The sequence below is a fragment of the Carex rostrata genome, chromosome 2 (genome assembly GCF_964058835.1).
Source record: "Carex rostrata chromosome 2, lpCarRost1.2, whole genome shotgun sequence".
Taxonomy (NCBI): domain Eukaryota; kingdom Viridiplantae; phylum Streptophyta; class Magnoliopsida; order Poales; family Cyperaceae; genus Carex; species Carex rostrata.
The window spans coordinates 13,776,220-13,798,302 of NC_135919.1; the positions used below are offsets into that span (position 1 = coordinate 13,776,220).

General features: G+C 33.8%; 1 protein-coding gene across 1 annotated transcript; it reads right to left on the reverse strand.

Moving 5' to 3' along the window:
• Nucleotides 1-10,943: 10,943 nt before the first annotated feature.
• On the reverse strand, nt 10,944-20,683 carry SMC5 (structural maintenance of chromosomes 5). Its single transcript, XM_078292095.1, has 30 exons — nt 20,479-20,683; nt 20,128-20,305; nt 19,350-19,503; nt 19,006-19,079; nt 18,613-18,762; nt 18,166-18,270; nt 17,766-17,911; nt 17,494-17,605; nt 17,245-17,400; nt 16,747-16,868; nt 16,519-16,663; nt 16,355-16,420; nt 15,697-15,825; nt 15,496-15,594; nt 15,048-15,213; nt 14,817-14,962; nt 14,626-14,689; nt 14,413-14,537; nt 14,252-14,329; nt 14,056-14,128; nt 13,738-13,841; nt 13,287-13,403; nt 13,136-13,213; nt 12,949-13,048; nt 12,801-12,855; nt 12,656-12,704; nt 12,488-12,575; nt 12,330-12,402; nt 11,467-11,570; nt 10,944-11,218 (listed from the first exon to the last, which is right to left on the reverse strand). The coding sequence occupies exons 1-30, from the start codon at nt 20,520-20,522 to the stop codon at nt 11,157-11,159; spliced, it is 3,162 nt and encodes a 1,053-aa protein (XP_078148221.1). The 5' UTR covers nt 20,523-20,683; the 3' UTR covers nt 10,944-11,156.
• Nucleotides 20,684-22,083: the final 1,400 nt, after the last annotated feature.

Sequence of the window (22,083 nt, forward strand, 5' to 3'; positions counted from 1 at the left end):
ATAACAACTAATTATTGACAGTGTCCCGTTAGATAATTAAGGATGACAATATTTTCAAATTGATACATCTAACAATACTCCTTGACTGCATCAGTCAAGTTCAAAAAAAAAAATATACATCTAACAATACTGGCAATGCAATGCAATTTTAAAGAGCGAGAAATTTCCAGATCCAAATAGTAAATGAAGAACGAGTGCTGATTTGATAATTTTATCAAATAGTAAATGAGAAGGAAACTGGGAGTTGGCGTAGAAAAAATTAGCAAGCCATGAGCAGTATTGGACCATCGGTCAATTGGTGCAGGGGTACGTAGCTGACAGCCTGGACCCTGCAGTTGGCCAAGTCATAGACAGCAGTGTCTTTTACCCTTTTGAAGCAATAATAAATGCGCGTATAATTTTAATTAATAATTAAATATCTGAACATTTTATAATTGTGGTGTAGAACAAGTAACGAGGAAGGACCGAAGGAAGCAAGATCTATCAAGTTTGGTTGTTTGAGATGGAAAAGTATCCTCCCAGGTACCGTAAAAGATTCCTTTCAATTTACGGTTTGAGATTAACTCTCAGCCGCTTTGAGATTCGGGCTAGTGCAGGGGCAGTCTTAATATGCTTTGAGATTCGTGCCAAGTTAAATAAAACGGTTCAGATCCACTAATTCTAAAAGATTCCTTATTACGGTACCGGGGAGGGTCCGAATTCGTTTGAGACGGTCACCGCGTCCAATGGTTGTTCCAGCGTGGAAGGTTCCCTCTTTTAGGCGGTCGGGACCACTCTGTGTCTCTGTCAGATCCTCTACAGTGTAACAGATGATCAATACAATATTAACCATCAGATTTTTTCTAGATCCACGCTTATAATATTCAGAAGAAATTAGACCCAGGTGGAACAGGTTGCGTACTGCGGAGTCCATATGCTGCACTGTAGAGGATCAGGATGTGATCCTCTACAGTCCCATATTTTCTAATTTTTCTGTTTCTGTTTGCAAAAATGGCCCGTTTCTGTTTTCAGTTGCTGATGTTTGGGGAAGGTTCAGATCCAATATGAGATTTATACTATCTGTTTTAATCTGGCATGAATTTTGAAAGAGACTTTCTATAATTTCGGACCTTTCGGTTCGGTTTAAAATTATTTTATCCCTGTGATACCGCCGAGGATACTCACTTGTTTGGGGGATTGGGAGATTTTATGCTGTCATGCTAAATTGTAAATTTTCTAAAATTTGAACTGAAATGTATCCACAATTCGCCTGGGAATCAAAACAAGAAGTTCATACAATTAACTAATAATCCTAGTTGCAATTAAGTATATGATTATGATATCAAGATAATAAAAGAATCAACTTAAGATTCGGTTTGAGTTTTTATAATCCTATATTAATCATTCAAAAACTCTTAGAAAAAACACTGGCGCAGTATGGTGGTCCCGGGCATTCCAGTAAGGAGCGCGCATAGCAACGGAGGCACGTGAGCTAATCCGCGGGTACAGCGTAAATGTAACTGGAGTGGAGCCTGGAGGCAATATGTGGACAAAAGCAAACCAGGAGCAATCCGTTGGCTCCAGCCTCCATGACGGGTGCGTATCCTCTGAGATATCTCAACTTTTGCGTGACCGACGTGTCCGGTGCCTATTCGGGGGTGATGTGGCGGTCAGTATTATGTCAGCTTTGAGATTCGTGTAGAGAGTATTTAAACGGTTGGGATTTTCCAAAAAGTCACGCAAAGTTTGAGATATCTCAGAGGATACGAATTCCTCCATGACGACGCAGCTGTCATTCCTCTCTTAAATCCTCTCCAAATCTAGAAGTACAATTGAATGGTATTATTGATAGAATCGCCGTTTGACTCAGATTCCACTATTAAAGATTGAATGGACTGGAGGACTTAACGGTCAGATGATGTTTGGACCATCGGAGTATTTTTCGGACTCGTGATGATGTTCCTACTTTTTTAATAGTCTTATAGCTTTTGCTTTAAAAAAGGGCGAAGGTACTTTATACCAGTTCCTTTCAACAAACCTTTTTTAGTTGAATGATCAAAAACCTACTCAAAAGGCCTTTTTAGTAGTTGGACTGGCGGCGGCGTTGGTTGCTGACCGCATTGTTTGAAAATTGTTGCCAACAGACTATGCAAAAAGAATGGAAAATATGTGTGTGTGTATTTAAAATATGCGTGTGTGTATATATTTTGAATGAAAATCAGTTAGAGTTCGGGCTGTCTTATGATGACTCAGGAGAAAGAATGGCGCAGAAATTATGGAATCTTTGTAAAACTATATTCTAACCATGGGGAAAGCATTTTTGAGAAATTTATTTAATATATTTCATAAATATGAATCGACTCTGATCGCATCAATTGAGTCTAATTTTTCTGTTACCGGTTATGGATAACATATTTGAATCGTAAATTAAGGTAGACGACAAATTACAGACTATATCTTTATCTTTTAAAACTAAGATAATTTTTAAATGAACTTTATAAATAACCTCTCATATCCCTCTTAATTTTAAATCTACCAAATTGTTTGAGGATTAATTCTGACACACAGTCTAAGTTTTTATCTTTCACTGACAGCATGTCCTACATATTGCAAGATGAATATTAATTGCAGAAAGCATAAATTTGATGAAAAAAGTAAATATTTTATACCATACTCAAATTCCATTTTCTTTAGAAAATATACGTATTAAAATGTTTATTTAATTTATATCTCTAGTGTAAACAATGCTATTGAATTCATCTTGTACTAGAATATATTGAATGCGTATTGAAGAAATTCAAATTTTCAATCCATGTTAAAGTCATGGTAATATATCCTATTGACATTTTTGCCTTCAACTAATTCTTATCGATTTTGCGTCTAACATTCACTTGTTAGATCAATGAATATTTAGAAATTATTTTTCAAATCACTCTCAATTCGAGCATTATATCTGAATTTAATTATGACCTTTCAAAGAAAAAAAATGTTTTAATTAGTTGTTTTAAACACTATTTTTGTATTTGAGCAGTATTTTATTTGTATTTGATCTCTAAATAAAAGAAAATTCGTTAAAATCTAGAAAGATTTCAGACCAAAAAGGATGCTACAAGACGATGTTGTCCTTTTCTTTCCTTGCTTCAAGCAAAGTATTGTTTGAACAGTTTATATATTTTTCCCTTCTTTCAAACAATTAAAACATAATTCATAATAATAAATTGCAAAAGAAAAACAAAGAACCTGAATAAAAGCATGACGTAATGCGTTTAAAATTGTCGAAAGCTTGAATAAACTTTTCATTTTGTTATTAAAATAATATTTTCTGCGAGAAGCATCGCAAGTCCAAAATTTTATTAATTTTTTTAATGAATATTTACCTTAAAAAATTAATCTATTATTTACTTAAACAAATGTTATCGAAAGCCGTTGTTCTCCCTCGTGATTGTTGCCGGTTTTGATCTGAGAACACGAGTGACTTGAGATGTGATCCAGCGTTTTAACGAATTATGTTTTATTATCAGGGACAGAGACATGATAATTAGCAAGGTGGGAAAAAAAATTTAGGTAAGGAATAATTTTCTCATTATTTTGAATATTAGATCTATTTTTATTAAAAAAAATTCTAAGAAAAATATAGAGATAGGATCATATTTTGAAGAAAATTTCAGAGATGGACAAATCTTTTTAATATTTTCAAGTTTAAATATACTTTTATAAAAAAAAAAATTAAAAAGACACAATAATAAAAGTATATTCTTGAATTTTTACTCTAAAGTGTATTTTTTAGAAACAATTTTTAGTTATTTCTGACTTTATTTAGCTCCACCTCTGTTTAACTCTATGTATTATTCTTACGCTGCATAAAATTAAAATGGTGTTGTCAATATATATCTTTAGATGACACTGGAACGTACAACAAGAATGAGACACTTTTTGCGACGGAATACCGTCAAAAATGTATTTTTTTTCCTCGCGAAAAGTGTCTACTCTGTTATTGTTAACTGAGCTAGTCTGTCTTTACTCTTCAAGCTTAATTAACCGCTTGACACCTCATACGCTAATGTATTTTGTGATAAGCAAAGGTGGGGCCTCTTTTTAATATCAAGGGTCGAAGAAGTTTCCCGCCTCGGAGGCAATTCTCTTGGACTTGATAATGACGGTTCACATTGGAATGTGATATGATATCGTCAAAAGCTACCTTGTTAAGGTCTAGAAGAACTTTAAAAAAAGAAGCTTTTGATGCAAAGGTATCAACCAACCCATGAAGGTTCTTTTCTTTTCATTGAAAAAGAAAAAAAAAAAAAGGTTGTTGATGTTGAAAGGAGTTTAAATGGAAATCAAAGTATATTTGGGTGGAGTTTAGGTCATATTAAACAATAACATCAAAATTATTTTTTCAGTTTAATTTATGCCATAATAAATCGGCGGATCAAAGTAAGAATCTTGAGATACAATGAAAAAAATCCGGACTATTCTTTAACTCTGGTACGAATCTTGAAAGATTCTCAAAGTAATGTGTTGCAACTATGTATCGATCGTGTTAATTAAGTTGATAACATTAATAATTGTAAAAATCAATATTCACTTTTTTTTTTAATTTAATATTAAATATATAATCTAAAATATAGAGTCAGACTACGCTACTTATATAAGCATATCAGGATGTATGCTTATAAGTCGTATATATTCATTTTAAGTTCAAACGATAAATTCAAACCGTTCAAACCAATCTTCTTTTTGAGAGTTTTATTTACATATGAAATTTATAAATTTTGAATTAATTTAATATAAAATCTAGTGGTAAAAAAAATGAAGATTTTGTGCATATATTGATGCATTATTGGCATGTTAAAAAGGACTATCTTTAAAAAATCATAAAAAATAGGGGAAAAAAAACTAAAAATTAAATATTGATATTCTACAAGTTTAATATATATCCAATTTAATGAGCTACTTAACTCGACATATTAAATATGATTTTTTTTAAATTTGACTCATAAACATATGTCCTGATATGCTTATATAAGTAGCATAGTCGGACTCCTAAAATATATGTATATTAATTATACCAAAATTTTATTAATGCCCTTCACAAAAACAAAAATAATTTTTTTTCTGGAAAATTCAAAAAATACCTAGACCGCAATGACAATTGGCGGTCTATTCTTGGGAGCCACCAATTGTCATTGTGGCCCCTTCTTTGGGGGCACCATTTGTCGTTACGACCCCTCTCTTACTACATATATATATTTCCAGAGGTAGAATTTCATTTCTCACCTACACTCATTCTGTCTCCTCAGTTGGACAGCTCTTATCTTCTGATCTGTAATTTTTTTTTTTCAATTTTATTTATATTTTTAGTAGATTAATAATTAATTTAGTTAATTTTTTATTTTAGTTTTGTATGTAATTGGTTCAAAATGAGTCTTATGGTATCCATTTACACCGGTGATGGGATTTTACAAGGCCCTAATGGGGTTTATTATAGTCTCGGACCTATTACGGTGATACCGATAATGCCGGTACTAATTATTTGATCTAATTTTAATTATTCACCAAATAATATAATATTTACAATATCTTATGTTTAAAGATTTTTTATGAAATATCAAATAACATAAAATTTGTTGATATGCAAGTAATCTATAGGACCAACAATAAATCTATATATTTAAAAAAAAAACGTCTGCTTAGATGTAGGCAATGTTATTAAAAGTAACAAATTAGTTCGTTATTATTAAAAAATAACAAATTGAATTTTAAATATTCAATTGTCTATACAATTTACAAATATCTACCTGATGGAATGGGTCGCTTTATTTACTCATTTATCTAATGTTAGATTTGCTTCTAATTTAAACCAAATATTATGCCATTTTTTTACTTGTTTATTTACTCATTTCTTTTTAAGCTATTTTTTCATTTTTCATAAATTATAAAGAATAGTAAAAATTAGTATTCTGCAAGTTTATTAAATAACTATTTTACTGAATTAGTTAGATTGAAATTTAAAGTTTGTACGATAGATTTTTGAAGTACTAATACATATAACTATAGCATCCAAGCGTTACTCTTTTGTTATACATTAAAATTCTGTACTGATAGAAGGTACTTTATAAAAGGTGAAAAACTAGCTTATTTGCCTTGGTTAAAAAAATATATATATTCACGTCGTAAAACATTACCCAGATTTTCTAGAAGTCCTTTCAGTGCTCAGAAAGCTTTTTCCCCTACCTCCACCAAAAAAAAAAAAAAAAAAAAAAAAAACTTTTGGATTGGGAATGATCTGAATTTGATCATGACAAAATGAAGCGGTAATGTGTGTACTTTCTCTATTTGTTACTTCTTCACAGGACAAAATATTATCTAGATTTTTCTTCATATATAATCTATGATAGAGAAGTAGCCCAACGGTCTCCACTGGTGAAGTAAGAAGCCGTGAAGAATGCCCACGGGCTTTGAAATCAAAAAATCAAAAAAAGAAGCCGTGAAGAACTAATGTGCTGGATCAAGCTGTTTGTTTCTTCACAGCTGTCGCTTGAAAGATTTGTTTAGTAGAAGCTAAGTTTGGTTTATTGGTTGTATACGTGTGCAATTTGGACTGTCTTTCTTCTATCTTAATTTCAAAAATAATTAAAGACACATTTCTATCAACCATAACCAACTTAAACTAAATCTCAATTATTTAGTTCGAGAGAATTCTATTTCTTTGTACAAATCATGATTTGAACCGATCCCCCAAAAAGAACCCACAAAAACAAACCTACTCTTAATGAATATAGAAACAAAAATGCAACAAACCTACTATTAATGAATATTTATAATTAAATTATTTAATCCAAATTGCATAAATGAATCTACATATGAATTTATTAAATTTGCATATGAGTCTTAGGTTTAAGAAATGAGCTGTCTTATTTATTGAATTCACATATGGATCTTGCACAATTCGAATCCAAAATCAGTTAAGGATTTGCTAAGTGGTAAATATCTTTTTTGAAAAGTAGTGGTAATACCACCGATTTCATTGAAATCAAACATATTTTGATATGGTACCCAAATTAGGTACCATAATCAAATATGAAAAGATCTACAACAATAAAGAGTCCATAGCAAAAGATATAAAACATATAAGAAACAACCAACACAGTAATAGAAACTACACCAAACAATAACAGACCACCAAAACAAAAGCTAAACAGTTAGCATAAGAAAATACTACTAATCATAATCCAGTAAGTCTTCATCCGTCATTTCTTCTCCAGACATTTGACCTGGAGGGCTGCCAGTTCCAGAAACCTGAGTTGACTCCTCCTCCTCCTCCAGTATCTGATCTGGGAGGTCCTTAACATCATATGGAAGCATTAGACTTAATTTCAAATATGAGTTTTCAGATCTAGATTTACACCAAAAAGTAGCTAACGAAATTATCTTAAAACCTAATGATTTAGCGGAAATGGGATTAGTATCATCATTAAAAATAACTCTATTTATTTCTAACCATACAATCCATAAGATAGCTCCCCTTAGCAATTCTACAAGTAATCTATCCTTCAAGGGAATAGAAGCATCAAGTAACCATAGATCATCTAAAGAATTACAATTAAAGGTAAAAGAATTGTGGGATGCAATCCAATTCCAGATCAATCGTACATATGAACAGTGTATAAATAAATGTTCAGTACTCTCATGTTGGTCACAAAATGCACAAGTAAGATCCCCTGGCCAACCTTTAGTTGCTAAGTTAACCTTAGTTAGAATTTTATCTCGTCGGACCAGCCAAAGAAAAATTTTGATTTTTAAAGGAATGTGAGATTTCCAAATTGTATCATATTCAGAATTTGGTATACCCCCATACTCTAACCATTTATAAAAAGAATGGACAGTGAAGTGATCATCTTGTGACCATCTCCATATCAATCTATCATCTAAATTAAGAGACAAAGTAAAATGTTGAAATCTAACTTGCAAAGCATTCCATTCTACAATATCTTAATATTTTAAATATTATACGAGTTGTTGCAAAACTATATGTACCATATATTAAAATTTTTATTATACGTCCATTTATAACATAAAATAATTTAAATCACTCGTATTATGTATGTAATTTGTTATTTTAGACATTTCAACTATGAAATATAATATAATCCAAATCCGATTCAACATCTGTTGCGATAATAAATATGAATTCAAATTTGATCTTTAATTTTTATCGAATATGAATTTACATATAAAGTTTACCAAATTCTAATAAACTTGTATTTACATTATAAAAATTAAAACCTGATCCAAATCCAATAATTGACAACCATACTATAAGGCAGTAAAAATGACAACAAATTAAAGTCATAGAACAGAATCTGATAGCGTGAGATTGCGACCGGTTTCACCCACAAGTAACATGAAAAATTTATTTGGTCAAGAAACTTTGAAACAAAGGAACTGAATTTAAAATCATAGTTTGTTACAAAAGGACCGTTCTACTTAAATCGCTGTTCACACAGGATTACCCAGACAAGCAGATCATAGGTAAATTAAAAAAACAAACTCGCAAAGCGTGTTTCTATGGTGTAGTAGTTTACAATTTATAGATATTATTGTTTATGTGAGAGATTACAAGTTTAAAATTTAATTTAAATATAGGGAATAGTTTTAGAACTTAATTCATTATCTCATGTTAAGAACATATTTTCAAAACTAAGTATTTATTTAGTAATTAAAATAATATATTTGTATGAAAAGTTGTATATGCGAAATTTAATTACAAAATTCTTGTGTATATTTGAAGTTGAGAAACTTCAAACTTGACTTCTATCTTATTTTTAAAAAAAAATAGTGTTTATAAAACTTTCATGCTCTCACTTTCTCTTGGACGGAAAAAAAAGAAACTATAACCCTACTATTTTAAATTAGGAGATCGATCCATCGGTCCGTTCATTTTAAATTGAATCGAACTAAATTTATATAAAAGAGGATAATCCAACGATCTAAAAGAATCATACAGTTTTAACATTACATTTCGTTATACTTTTATTTGTATTTGTCAATGAATTATCAGTTGGCAATAATTGCCTACTACTCAAGAAACTTTACCTTTCATTTGTTGCAGATTGAAAATGATTCATCCGGATTAAAGATTAAAAAAAAAAAATTAATCCAACATCTTTAGGTGTCAAGCGTACAATTATTTCCCCTATCTTTAACGAGTATACGTCACTATCCAATTAATCCGGTGCTATCTAATAGTAATGGTAATTCTTTTAGCAACATTCTAGTAGAAGTCATAGTCACACTCACACCCCCATCATGTCAGTCTGTCATAGCGTAAGCATAAAATGTTCCCGTAAAGTTAATTTGAGCTATACCATTTGACAGAAGTATTTCTACCAAATATCGCCAGGAGACCTAACTGAAGTGGCACGATATGACCAAATCCACCAGGCCGTTTCTTAGGTACACCAGAAAAAAAAAAATAGCGGTAGCTAGCGGTTTGCCTTGGCTAGAAATGTATTCGCTATGAAGGATAATTGATTGATTTACAGGAATGGGATAGCATTGGCACGCGTGACGCGTGGCGAGGAAAAAAAGTAAGGCCCATGAAGGCTGTCCTTTTCCTTATCCCGACTTTCTGTTGGCGTAGAGCGTACAAAATAAAAGTATAAACCTTAATTTTTTTCTTACTTTGTAACAGATAAAAAGGAGTATAGCTAATATAATATCAGTGTCATTTCAGTCTATATAACATCAACTATAAAATTTATTAAATCAAGTTCAAATGATGAATCCAAACTGTTCAAACCAATCTACTTTATGAGTGATGCGTTTACATGCAAATTTTTTTATATTTTCAAGTTATTTTAGTATCAAATCAAGCGGCAAAAAAATTGAAAAATGAATGTATTAAAATTAACTTTAAAACTCAAACGTTTGACCTCTTGACTTGATATCAAATAAACTCAAAAACTTATAAATTTTACATGTAAACGCACAACTAATGAAGTAAATCGGTTTGAATGGTTTAGATTCACCATTTAAACTCGATTTGATAGTTTTTGAAGTTGGTGTTATATAGACTGAAATGACACTAATATTATATTAGCCATACTCGATAAAAAGGCATTGTAGACCGCAGGGCCTTGGAGATATCTCAAATTTTCAGTTTATGTGTGTTAAAAAAAATTCGGTGCCTATTCAGGAAGCCAGTATTATTGTTATTTGAGATTCATGCAGAAAGGTTTAGAAAAGTTCAGATTTTCCACGTATCAACTCAAAATTTGAAATATCTCATGAGATGCGAATTCTCAAACACGTATCTTCTCAGGTATCGTAAACAGAGACCTACAACTTCACGATTCAGATCTACTCCCAGCCGAGTTAACTCAATCCGATGTCTATTGAAGATATAAGGATTCCCTTTAAGATTCGCATCAGATTAAAAGAACGTTCCAGATCCACTAATTCTAATAAATTCTCTTTTACGGTACCGGAGTTGATCCGAACTCCGTATTCTGATCGCAGAGCAATTGCTTTTAAACAATATTGTGCAACCTATAGGCGCGGATAACTTCAATCGCGTTGTGTATCCATTGACCCAATATACTCTATATACATTTTTTTATAACCCGATACATTTTCTTTTTATTTTTGGTAATTAATACAGCTTTTTGGATAAATAACTTTCGAAATAATTATTTCACTCGTCCAAAAAAATCGCCTCATATTTCACTCGTCCAAAAACAATCCACATACTTTAAGAGGGAACTGTACAAATTTTTAAAATCCTCCAATGTTAAAAGCAAATTGTAACGAAAAAAATACTCATGCTATTTTCAACAGTGGTATAGAATACGCTCAGCCAAAAATTTAAAAAATAAATGTTATTTCAGTGATGTAAGATAATTCCGCCGAATTAACCGCTTACAAGTACCAACAAGCCCACATAAATACAAGTCCTCAAAATCAATAAGAACTATACTTCCTGGATGTCTCGAAACTCGAGTACAAAAAAGATACAGCAGGGATTAATAGGATTAAATCGACAGAGATTGAACAGAACCCTAATTTTAAATCAGATACATACATTATATAATACAAGGTGAAATTAGCATTTTGCTAGGATTGTTAGACCTAATAAAGTTGCAGACCCAAAATGAAGAAATGATCTGTATCAGCAATCAACAATGGACATTTCCTTCAGCACCCATAACAACTCCCCAAGAGTCCCCGGCGCTCCATGCTAAATTCAATTATCAACCCAAGAAGACAATTAACTTAGAAACGTTCCATATCAAGGTTCAGTTAAAATTAGATAATATTTTACAAAGTTGAGTATGGATTTTCTGGCATTTTTGGGCTGTGTACTGAATGTATTACTTGTCATCTTTACTTTTTTCTTTTGCTCAATTTTGGGATATCTGTGGAGATCTTTCTTTTTTATTTTGACTGGCTGAATTACATTTAGTAAAATAATTTCATGGAACTTGCCTTTGGAAGCTTGGTCAATCCACGGTCCATTCATGATATTTAGAACACTACAAGCATCACTATAATCCAAATCAGGTAGCAATTTTGGTGTAAGCAAGAAGCATCTGTGCAAAATTCATATTAACAAAAATTAATGAAAGATGTGGCAAAAATTTATTCTAACAAAAATTAATAAAAGATGTGGCAAAACTATTCACAAAAGCATTCACAAAAGCTGTGCTATTCCATGTAAAGGTTGTTACCAAATGCAAATTTGCTATTTTAAAATAGCAAAAGAGAGAATAGTACTCTTTCCAGTGCTATTCCATTTCTCATTTCCAGAAACACTAAGCAGTTATTTCAAATAGTACTCTCCCATCACTCTTTTCAAACCACCACTCTTCCCCAATACTCTTCAGACTAACACATTTGAGCACTATTCCTTGATTTACCAAACATGCCCTTATAGTATTACCAGGTTCAGTACCCTATATCAGTAAATGATATGTAAGTGCTGGTATGATGCAGGCACCTGTATAGCCCACCTTCTAACCCTAGTTTTATTTCTCTCTTTCATCTTTCTTGGTCTTAATTGCTTAATAGCAGAAAATTTACTTCTGTTAAATGTTAATTGCTCATTTATTGATACTCTTTTTAAGGGAGCTGACTTGATTGCATTATGTATCTTAATTTAGAACAGCTCAAAATTGAGGCCTCTTGAAAAATGAGCCTTGATTGAGGTTGAACTGGCTTAACTGAACTTCTGGAGGAAACAGGTATCACACCACTCAGTCCCAATTGCTACTCTAGGTACGAATCAATTTAACAAACTTCATCCCTTGAACGTTGCTTTATATTTACTAATAACTTATTTGCTTGCTTACTGGGGTGTATTGGGTTGACTGGAAGCTCTGACAAGTTGCTGAAACATCTTCCTTTCATTTATAGGATCCATGCCTACATGTTTTCTCTCACAAAATCAGATTGAAACAAAATTTACAAAAATTAAAAATAATTGCACGTCATTTATTGGATTTTCTACCTTGATTTATTTCGTCAACCACACGAAATGGACAATTGGTGAGATCTTGCAGAGAAACAAGATACAGAATTGTTGAGACCGAGCGCTCCTGTAAATATTGTAAATGTGACTATGCAGAACACTTAAATGAATGTAATGAAGAGAATTCCAAGTGAAATATTGTATTACCCCTCCAGACTGGTGGTGCGCGCTGAGAACCTTGAGCTGGCCAGTTTGCCTGAGCAAAGTACCATTTGTAATAGAATTAAAATATATATATATAATAAATTTGTCAAAATTGAAAAAAAAAAGGATTATGACATAAAAAGCTCACCTAAACTTAACCTTTATTAAAATGCCATATTGATCAAAATCCACGTCATGCTCATCTAATAGAAGAATAAAGGGCTTGGTTATCTAATTATCTTAATCAAAGAAAGCATATCACACAGTTAGGAGCAAAGAATTAAAAAGGAAGATACCTAACGAAACTTCTCCAGCAACAGCCATCTCTTGAAAGTTTCGGCTAAATGTATCATTTATTCTTTCGACAAGATCTCTTAACATAGGAAGCCAGCTCGACTAAAGCAACAATTTTACTTTTTAAGTTAAAGAAGGTGCAAACATATATAATAGGTAGAAAACCAGAACAGAAATATTTCTGGTTACCTTCAAGGAGTTTATGTCAGCAATACAACTCTGAAGCTCTTTCTCATCAGTTTCAAGCTTAGTTGCTATTGCATCAATCTGTTTAGATGTACTTTAGTTAAATCCAAAAATCATGACCAGTCTATCATGGTATCAAAATTCGCATTGTTACCTGGCGCTGACGAGACTCATATTCATGAAGAACATTCTGATTGAGAAGCAAAATTGAATTTGCTTCTGACAAGGTATCCTGAATAGCTGCTTCTAGTTCCTCTATTGTACCTGGCATCTGCTTAAAGACAACATCAGCAGTACAATATATCACTAAGGCGAAAAACAAAGAAATATGTTATGTACACCCTGAGAAACCTTAAAATATGATTTCTACTCCCAAAAGAAATGCACCAAGAACCCTAAAAACATTGCAAAATATAGTCATGATTTTCATCCACTCCCTCTCCAAGTGCTTTAGAAGTTGAGGACTATTACATCTGCTGGCTTCAAGGTATCATTCAATGGGAGTGGGAAAGGCAAAGTTCATTTGATTTGGTTTTCCAGGAGTTTCAAAAAAGGCACACCATAAAATTGTCACATGAAAAAATAGAACCCAAACAAACCCGAACCTCTTGAAATGCTCGAGCAAGGTCATCTGTGATAATAGCAATTGCTTCTGCTTTCTGTTTTGCATCAGACAACTGCCGCTTGTGCTGCTCTGTTTCCTTTTTACCTATTTATAATAACCCATAATAAAAAAGGAAGGTACACTGTCAACTTCTTCCTTTGAAGTAATCATCCTCTTTTTTCCCTCTCTGCTTTCCTTGGTCATTTTTTTTTTCTACCAGGGGGAAGCGGGCTGGAGAGGGGGAGGTGATGTATTGGTGTGAACCGGTTTTTGCTATCCTTGATTAAAATAAAGGAAGGATTCTGTCTGAAGAGCTTACAATTATCATAACTAGTTGCAGCTTGCATGGCAGATTTCTCCTGTTGCTTGACATCCTTTTCCATTTCTTTTATCTAAAAAAGGATCAGACTATGTCAAACAAGAGGTAGTAAACTAATTACTAGACTAGTTTTTTAAGTTCAAGTGCAGAAAGTAAGTGCTATTAATTATCTTGTCCTCTTTAGTGTTGATGATACCTTCATGTCAAGCTCGATTGTTGCCATGTGCTTCTCAGCATACCTCCATTTAAGAGCAACAGCTTCAATAAGAAAATCCTGATTGCAAAGGAAAAAATATTGAACTACAAGCATTTTAATACTAATTAAATGAGCTAATCCCTTCCTGAATTAAATCTAACCTTAATTTTAATTGCAATATCAAAGCGCTGTTGGTTCAACTTAGTTGCTTGTTCAGAAAGCTTTCTTGTGCTTTCCTCAATACCTTCTTCTTTGTTTATATCCTCCAATTGTCTCCGCTTGATGTCTAAGCACAAATTTAAGTGTCAAACCAGAGAGCCAAATTATTCAGCTACAAACAAATCTAGTACCAATTCAATGTCAATGCAGCATACCAATACGGCTCTGCAATTGTCGCCGTTTTGTCTTCTCAGATTTCACTTTTTCTGTAATTTCTTCCTGTAAAAATGAAAATTAAAAAAGAAATGAACCAAAAAAAATTACGCTCAAGTTGATTAAATATAATTATATACAAGGAAACAAAAACAGTTCCCTACAATTGTAAAGTAGTACAATCAAAACTGACCCGTTTTTTATAAATATTTGCCATCGCATCTTCTGATTGCCTCAGTTCTTTCTGAAGGGATTTAAGGCTCTCCTCCCCATTAGCAATGCTCGTTTCTAGTTCAAATTTTTTAGACCTCAGCCTCTCTATATCACTCACATCAATATCTGTACATGGAGCAAGCAAACATAGATTGTTCAGGGAATTCCACTCCTTGCATGTATGTGAAAAAAGAAAACTGGTAGAACATACTGCACATGAAAAGACGGGAGGGATAGACTTGGTCAACAAGAGCTGACACGTGGCTCCCATATCTTGACTTCGACCATCTGTAGTGATTCTCTGGAGTCCAGAAATCTAAGATGCCTACCTTTGAAACTTCATCTGCTCTTCTATGAGTTTCATTTGAACCTATATACTACACAAGAAAAAACGAAGAAGTTTATATAAAGTAATATTATGTCAGCTTTGAGATGTATTGTTAGATCTTATTTGGTCCAATCTTTCACGTAAAGCCACATTTTAGCTCTGAAATAGTTTGAGATGAGCAACAAAGCAACAAAGGAACAAGCAATCAAAATGAGAAGTAGTGTGGGATCAACTGATAAACACCAAAATTAGGATAATCATATACTCAGTGTACATACAAACGAGAAACAAAGAATAACCCACTGATCACAGAACAAAAAAAATAACATACCGACTTGTCCAGGCCGAACTGGCTAATCAAAACCTCCTTTACAGCATTTGGTGCGTCAAATACTTGATCAAGACGGGAGTATATGCCGAGATCCATCATCTAATCCAATATAAATCTAGGTTGAGATACTTATCCTAGTAAAAATGCAGAGGGATGACCCTTGCAAAATCTTAGTTTCAATATGAAGTCAACAAAGATCACCTGTTGAGTTAAATCAAATGATGATCTATGCAACCCCCTCTCAGGCACATAGTTTAGTATAGGAACCGCATAAGGCTTGAGACTTTTGACCAACAGATCTCGATCAGATGCATCCTGAGTAATAAATGCCTGAAAGTATAAAATGATGATATTATTAAATTAACACCTTCAATTGTATTTCGATCATGTAGAAATTTAACTATCCCAACTTCCATTTTCTTGATGTGAACCTTTTTTTTTTGGTAGAAAAATAGCCCCAATTAAAATAAAACATGACAGCCATTTTCTCAAAGGAACAATTTGATTTCTGTCCACCTGACAGCTTCTGTCATGGCATTTCAAAAAAAAAAAAAAGATTTCTGTCCACCGATAGTCCCATGAAACAACCAAGTTGTCAGCAGCCTGGAAAAACCTCAGAAGCTCTTAGATGGTACCCCCTCCCGACAAATTGAGGGTTTATGTAGAAATTAGGATTTTGGAGGTAGACAAGATAGCAAAAAAAGGGGGGAATAATAAGTACATGGCGGGTGGTTTATTAAGGTTCCAAAAGGACCAAAACTTTTCAATATTGACTACTTTATTCCAAAATTAACCAAAATGATCCTCGAGAAAAGGAAAAAATATGTCAAGTTTTCCCATAAAATATCTCAATACATACCTTCCATACGTAATTGGGCACATGTTGCTCCAAGTAAGCCGCGTGAGCTTTGTCCGCTACATTCACCTAGAGGAACAGATGCAGCACTGAAGTTACCAAACAAAAGAAGGCAAAAATGAAGAAATGACTTGTCTTAGGGATGCAAAAATGAAGAAATGACTTGCCTCAAGTAACACAGGCCCATATACTTCTCTTCTTAGCTCATTGCGGTGCTCTTCCAACCATTTGTAGGCTTCAACAATCCTTTCAGCACCGCTGTTCTTCAGTGCCAGAAGCAGCTTGCTGTTCTTGCTTTCCATCTCCTTCAATCTAATGAAAATCAACCAGGTAAATAGAGAGTAACAAATGCATCACTTTCCCCACTTTGCACAAGAAAAAATATTTTTATGTACCTATCCGAATAATTTCTAAGAGATCCTTTCTCTTGGTATATTTGAGATTCCATTTCCTGTTTTTTTTGTTTCAATAGTCTTTGCTCGGAACTTAGATAGTCTACTTGGTGACGAAGTTTGTCCTGGAGAAGTAGCAGAAAATCCATATAAGCAGAAGTCAAGAGTAATATAATAACAAGAAGATATGAAAAACGTAAGAAGAAACTATAACAGAAAAAAGGCTGATACTAGTTACAAATTAATTAACAAAAATTTGGCAATTCCTTCTTTAGAAAATATACTCATTTTCATTCAAATAGATATTAGGACTACACTCCTATGTGTCATATCATGATTAGGTATTATACGAGTTGAGAATGCTGATACTGTACTCGGCAGGTAGAGTACCAGAATAGAACAATTGGTCTCACAGTCCTTTTCCCCTTCTGTAATCATGATAGTTGCAAGAGGCTTGGAAGAGTTTTGCCGTGTATTGATAAGGAGAAAGAATAATTTTACCATTTCTTCTCTAGGAGGCTCAAAATCAGGCAACTCTTGAAGCTCCCTCTCAGCTGCAGTAAGATCTGCTTTTGCCTTTGCAATTCTTTGCTGTCGCGACTCCTCGTGTTTCTTCAGTTGTTCAATTTCTTTGTACTTGGCTTTGAGTTGTACCCCCTACTAGGCATGACAAGTGATTAACAATTACTCAAAGAGTAAACAGCTATTAAACGAACATTCAAGCAGAAGAAAATATAGATGGGCATTTACCATCTCAGATTCTCTTTCTATAGCTTCTCTCCATTTATTCGCATTTTGCATCATACTGGTGGATATCTTCTTTGTTTCTGATTCTCGGGATGATTTCACTTTCTTCTGTTCCCTATGGACATAAATAAAGACTGATCACAAATATAATTTGGACAAAGTTTGCATTTGAGGTCCTTAATATGTTGCAGCTGAGGGAAGTCTATAACATGTACCAACACATTTCATCTGGGAATACCAAAAATATTTTTATGTAAAAGATAGAACAAACTTACTCGATAGGGGCTTTAAAGTCATTCAAAAGTTTGGCTGCTTCTTGCATGTTTTTCTTGGCTGCTGCTTCATGTTTCTGTGCTTCCTTGTACTCCATCTTCTTCATATCATACTCGAGCCATGGGAGTTTTTTCTTCATCAACTCTGCCTGAATGTAGAAGAAAGTGTAATAACTAAACTAACATGAAACCTAATATTAAAAATAAAAGGAAGACTGCACTCCTGGGTACCAGTATTGTAACAGTTGTCACTGTATAAAAACATACTGTCAGCATATGTCCCAGTCATAATGTGGTTTCTTATAAATCACAAAACTGCCTTTTTCCTTTTCACCAAAATTGGGGACTTAAGATGGACCAATCTTTGCCAGTAGCAGCTCTTAACTTTCAAAACATATCAAACCTTGCCCAAGAGCTTCTGTCTCTGCCGAACACGCTTTACATCCCTTTCTTGTTCAGCATTGAGTGCTTTAAGCTGATTTAAGGTATCTCCATTTTGCTTGACGGCCTAGGGGAAATAAAGTTCCAATAAGATATAAATAAATAGCACGCTAACAAAGAAAAGTAGCATTTTCCTGAATACAACTGAAAAATGAGAAATATGCATATCCCTTATAACGTATAAGCATGACAATACTCGGCATTTACCTTTCCTTTTCCCATCTAATTAGGTATTCCCAATCTACCTCTATACAAAACTTTTCATTCTCTCAAAAACCAGTGTAAAAATCTAGGAAAATAAGTTTACAAAGAAAAGAGGTAATAATAATTTGTTACATTTTGTGGTTTCCCAAGGATGCCTAACATGGTTATATTATTATTAAGGTATACAGATCATGCAAAAATATACCAACTCAAGCCTCTTTAGGTCCCGGCTCTTCTCAACAAGCTGGCGGTGCTGAACTGGCAGATCAGGGTTGCCGACAGCTTTCTCAGTCTCTTCCAAAAGTTGGACAGGAGTTAGCTTTGCAAATTCACAAACTCTATCTTGTGGCAAGAACTAAAAATAAGAAGGCCAGAAATGTAAGATAACACCTCAAGGACTTAACCTCTCTAGGCCTTATTAATTCCGACTTCCACAGGGTATGACTTAAATTCTCATGTTAAACAATTTGCAGGCAACAAAACCCGACCCTTACTGAAGTTGTGTTATTTCTTAATCCACGTGAAATAATAACCATAAAGGCTCTTCAATAAGTTAAATGCATGAATGAAAAGTGTAAGGTGTAGTTTATAATATAACCTGGGTTAGGTTGTTGACTTGGATATTGTACTTTTTAATAACCTCAACCACGTCTTTCTTTGGCACTGTTACACCTGTGAGGAGAAAAAACAAACACCTACATTTATATTGCCTTATCAAGCTTAAACATTCAGTCTCAAGCAAGGGAATGATGTTCCTGGATAATTTTGGTACTGTTCCAATGTGTACAAGTACAGATTGACACAGTATTTCTTGTCTTGAGTACACAGAGGGAGTGGCTGAAAAGGATCTTGGTATAGAAAAACAGATGAGTGTGTTGATGAAGTATGCAGTTAAACACACTGTACCAAGAAATAAAATTATCTGTTAGAGATAATATATACCATTTAATACCCACTCCGACTTGTTGTGTGTGTCAATTTTTCTCGTTATCATTATCTTCTCCTCAGCTGTATCACCTCTAAGTGATATTTTAATGTAGCCAGACTCCTCGCCTCTTTTCACAAATGCCCCTACGCTTGATGCCCTTCCAAGAAGCTGTTTGCAAATAAAACATTGAAATATATGAGAACTGCATAAAAGGAAATTATCAGGTCAAGCTTGTTGCTGGGGCTCACAGCTGCAGATTTCCTTTTTTCTTCTTTAATTGATTTTTGGGCTTGTATCCACTAATTGTTAGATGGAGTGCATGAAGTGTTACTAAAATGGAGAGAATAGCATGCACTTGTTTCTTCTCCAAGAGAGATCACTATATGTTTATCTCCTTGTAGGAGGGATACCAGACAATGAATATCATTGAAAACTCTTTGTTCTTTTTACCCCTCTTTTTACTTTTTACTATTTATCTCCAGTTAGCTTTGTTTAGTTTTAGTCTTCAGAGTAGGAGGAGGCATAACATACACTTTCAGTTGTGGTCTTTCAATGCATGACAAATAGATCCCTAGCTGGACAACTAGTGCCTTTCCTTGTACTTTTAGTATAGGAGTTGTACAACAATGTAATTTCAATAACCCAGCTTCCACCTTTGAAGTGTTCAACAAGATGCCCAAAAGAACCGTATCTAATAATTATCCTGTTGAGACCTGAAGCCTTAAGCTTCTTACTGAAGAAGAAATAAAAATTAGGAGAATGTTAAAAGTAGAAAAGGGATGAAATAGATACCTGAGGTTCTCCAGTAAGACCAAGAGCAATGGCGCAGACAAGGGAGCTCTTACCAGAGCCGTTGGGACCTATGACTAGATTTAGCCGTGATCCAGGTTTGCAATTTAGGTGGTCATAAGTCATGAAATTGTGCATTTCAATCTCCACTATGTTTCCTGGCACGTAATCATCTTCCCCTCTGTTACAAGTCAATACCGGAAATTAATTGATGGAAATCACTACTCAGTGGCCTTTTCGTTGTATTTATTTATTATATTGTAGTAAGAAATTAACCCGTAAAGGATTATGGTTTAGGTCTTTCGCAGCTGTAACTGCTATTATGCTGGTTATTCTTCTTGTAGTTTATTATACCTGTTGTTGAGTCTGGGCCGCTTCGCAGCACGGTGATCTGCCATGATTTCGCCGGACCTGAGAGTAAAGAGAGGACGTCTAGGGTTTTGATTTGAACGAGGGTAGAGAGGGCGAGAACTGGCGCGAACAGAAAAACCCTAAGGCGCGGGAGAGATCGGATTCGCTTCACTCCCTCTAGCCCTGGAGTCCGGATCCAATTATGGTTCCGGATCCTCTAAACTCTAAAGTAACCAAATTTTGTGTTTAGGTACGGACCGTCCGAATAGAATCAGGGTCCGAGGTGGAATGCACCGGTCCTTCGTGCCAGAGCAGATCGGACGGTCCCAATCTAAACTCAAGTTTTGGGTTACTTTAGGGGATCCGAGTTCAAGGCACCTGACTGAGTGAATTCCAGGAGATACTCCCAGCCGGGACAAACTTGGGTCCGATGCCCATCGGACTCAAACTGAGTTCGATGGGTTCCAAAACCGTCCGATCTCATTCTATTTAGGTCCGATGGGTTCCAAAACCGCTTCGCAGCGTCGGACCCAAGCTTGTCCCCTCCCAGCCGGACCAAAAGTAATACAGTAGTAAATAGTAACAGTACCTATTTAGGTGTAAGAAGTCTGTTTTGACTTTTGAGATTCGTGCCATATTAAAACTGGCGACTCCGATCTCATTCTACACACGATCGGGTACTGCGGTGGATCTGAATTCCTAACTCTGTAGTCTGTGAATTCGCATCCTCTGAGATATCTCATATTTTGCATGACTTTTGGAAAATCTCAACCGTTCAAAGACGTTCAGCACGAATCTCAAAGCTTAAACAATACTGGCCCCTGCGCTATCTCCGAATAGGCACCGGACACGTAGTCTGTACCCCTCTTCTTTCTGAAAATTTTCTATTTACCATTTCTGAAAAAAAATGACTATTTAATCTTATTTTCTGAAAAATTCCATATTTATTGGGATTATAGTTTGAAATTTAAAAAAAAAAAAATTTCAAAGATTGTAAATAAGAAAAGTTCGGCTCATCTTTCCTCATCGAGTTGGAATTATTCAATTGAATAGAAATGAGTGACTGAGAATAACAGTGCGGTACAAAAAGCTTAAACTATTAAAATGTCAGGAGTGATGTGATATGATCGGCGGACGGCGGATGGAAGAAGGGTGAATACGATCATTTGACTTTTATTTTTATGTATAATTTTTGTATAGAGTAAAATTGATTATTATTATCTGTATAAAATTTTATATGATTAATTATGTATGTGTTTGATTCTTATAGTTCAAAAGTCTGACTTCAATTCTAATATGATCGATACATTATGATTCATAACTTAAGCATGTAATATGTGATGCGATAAAGGGTTTTTTTTTCACATAAATATTAAAAATGTGAAGGAAAAATATGTCGCGGTATATTGGAACTTAAAATTCATATCCAACAATATAACAGATCAAGTAGAATAAGATTTTATTTTAGTTGTTAGTTTATTATGACACAAATTCTGAAACATCTCCTGTATTTTAAATAGTTTTTTTTTATTTTGAAATATGAGTTGGAGGTTGAGTTATTCAACACATTTCAAAATTCATGTATATTAATAGAGATAATTTTTCTAT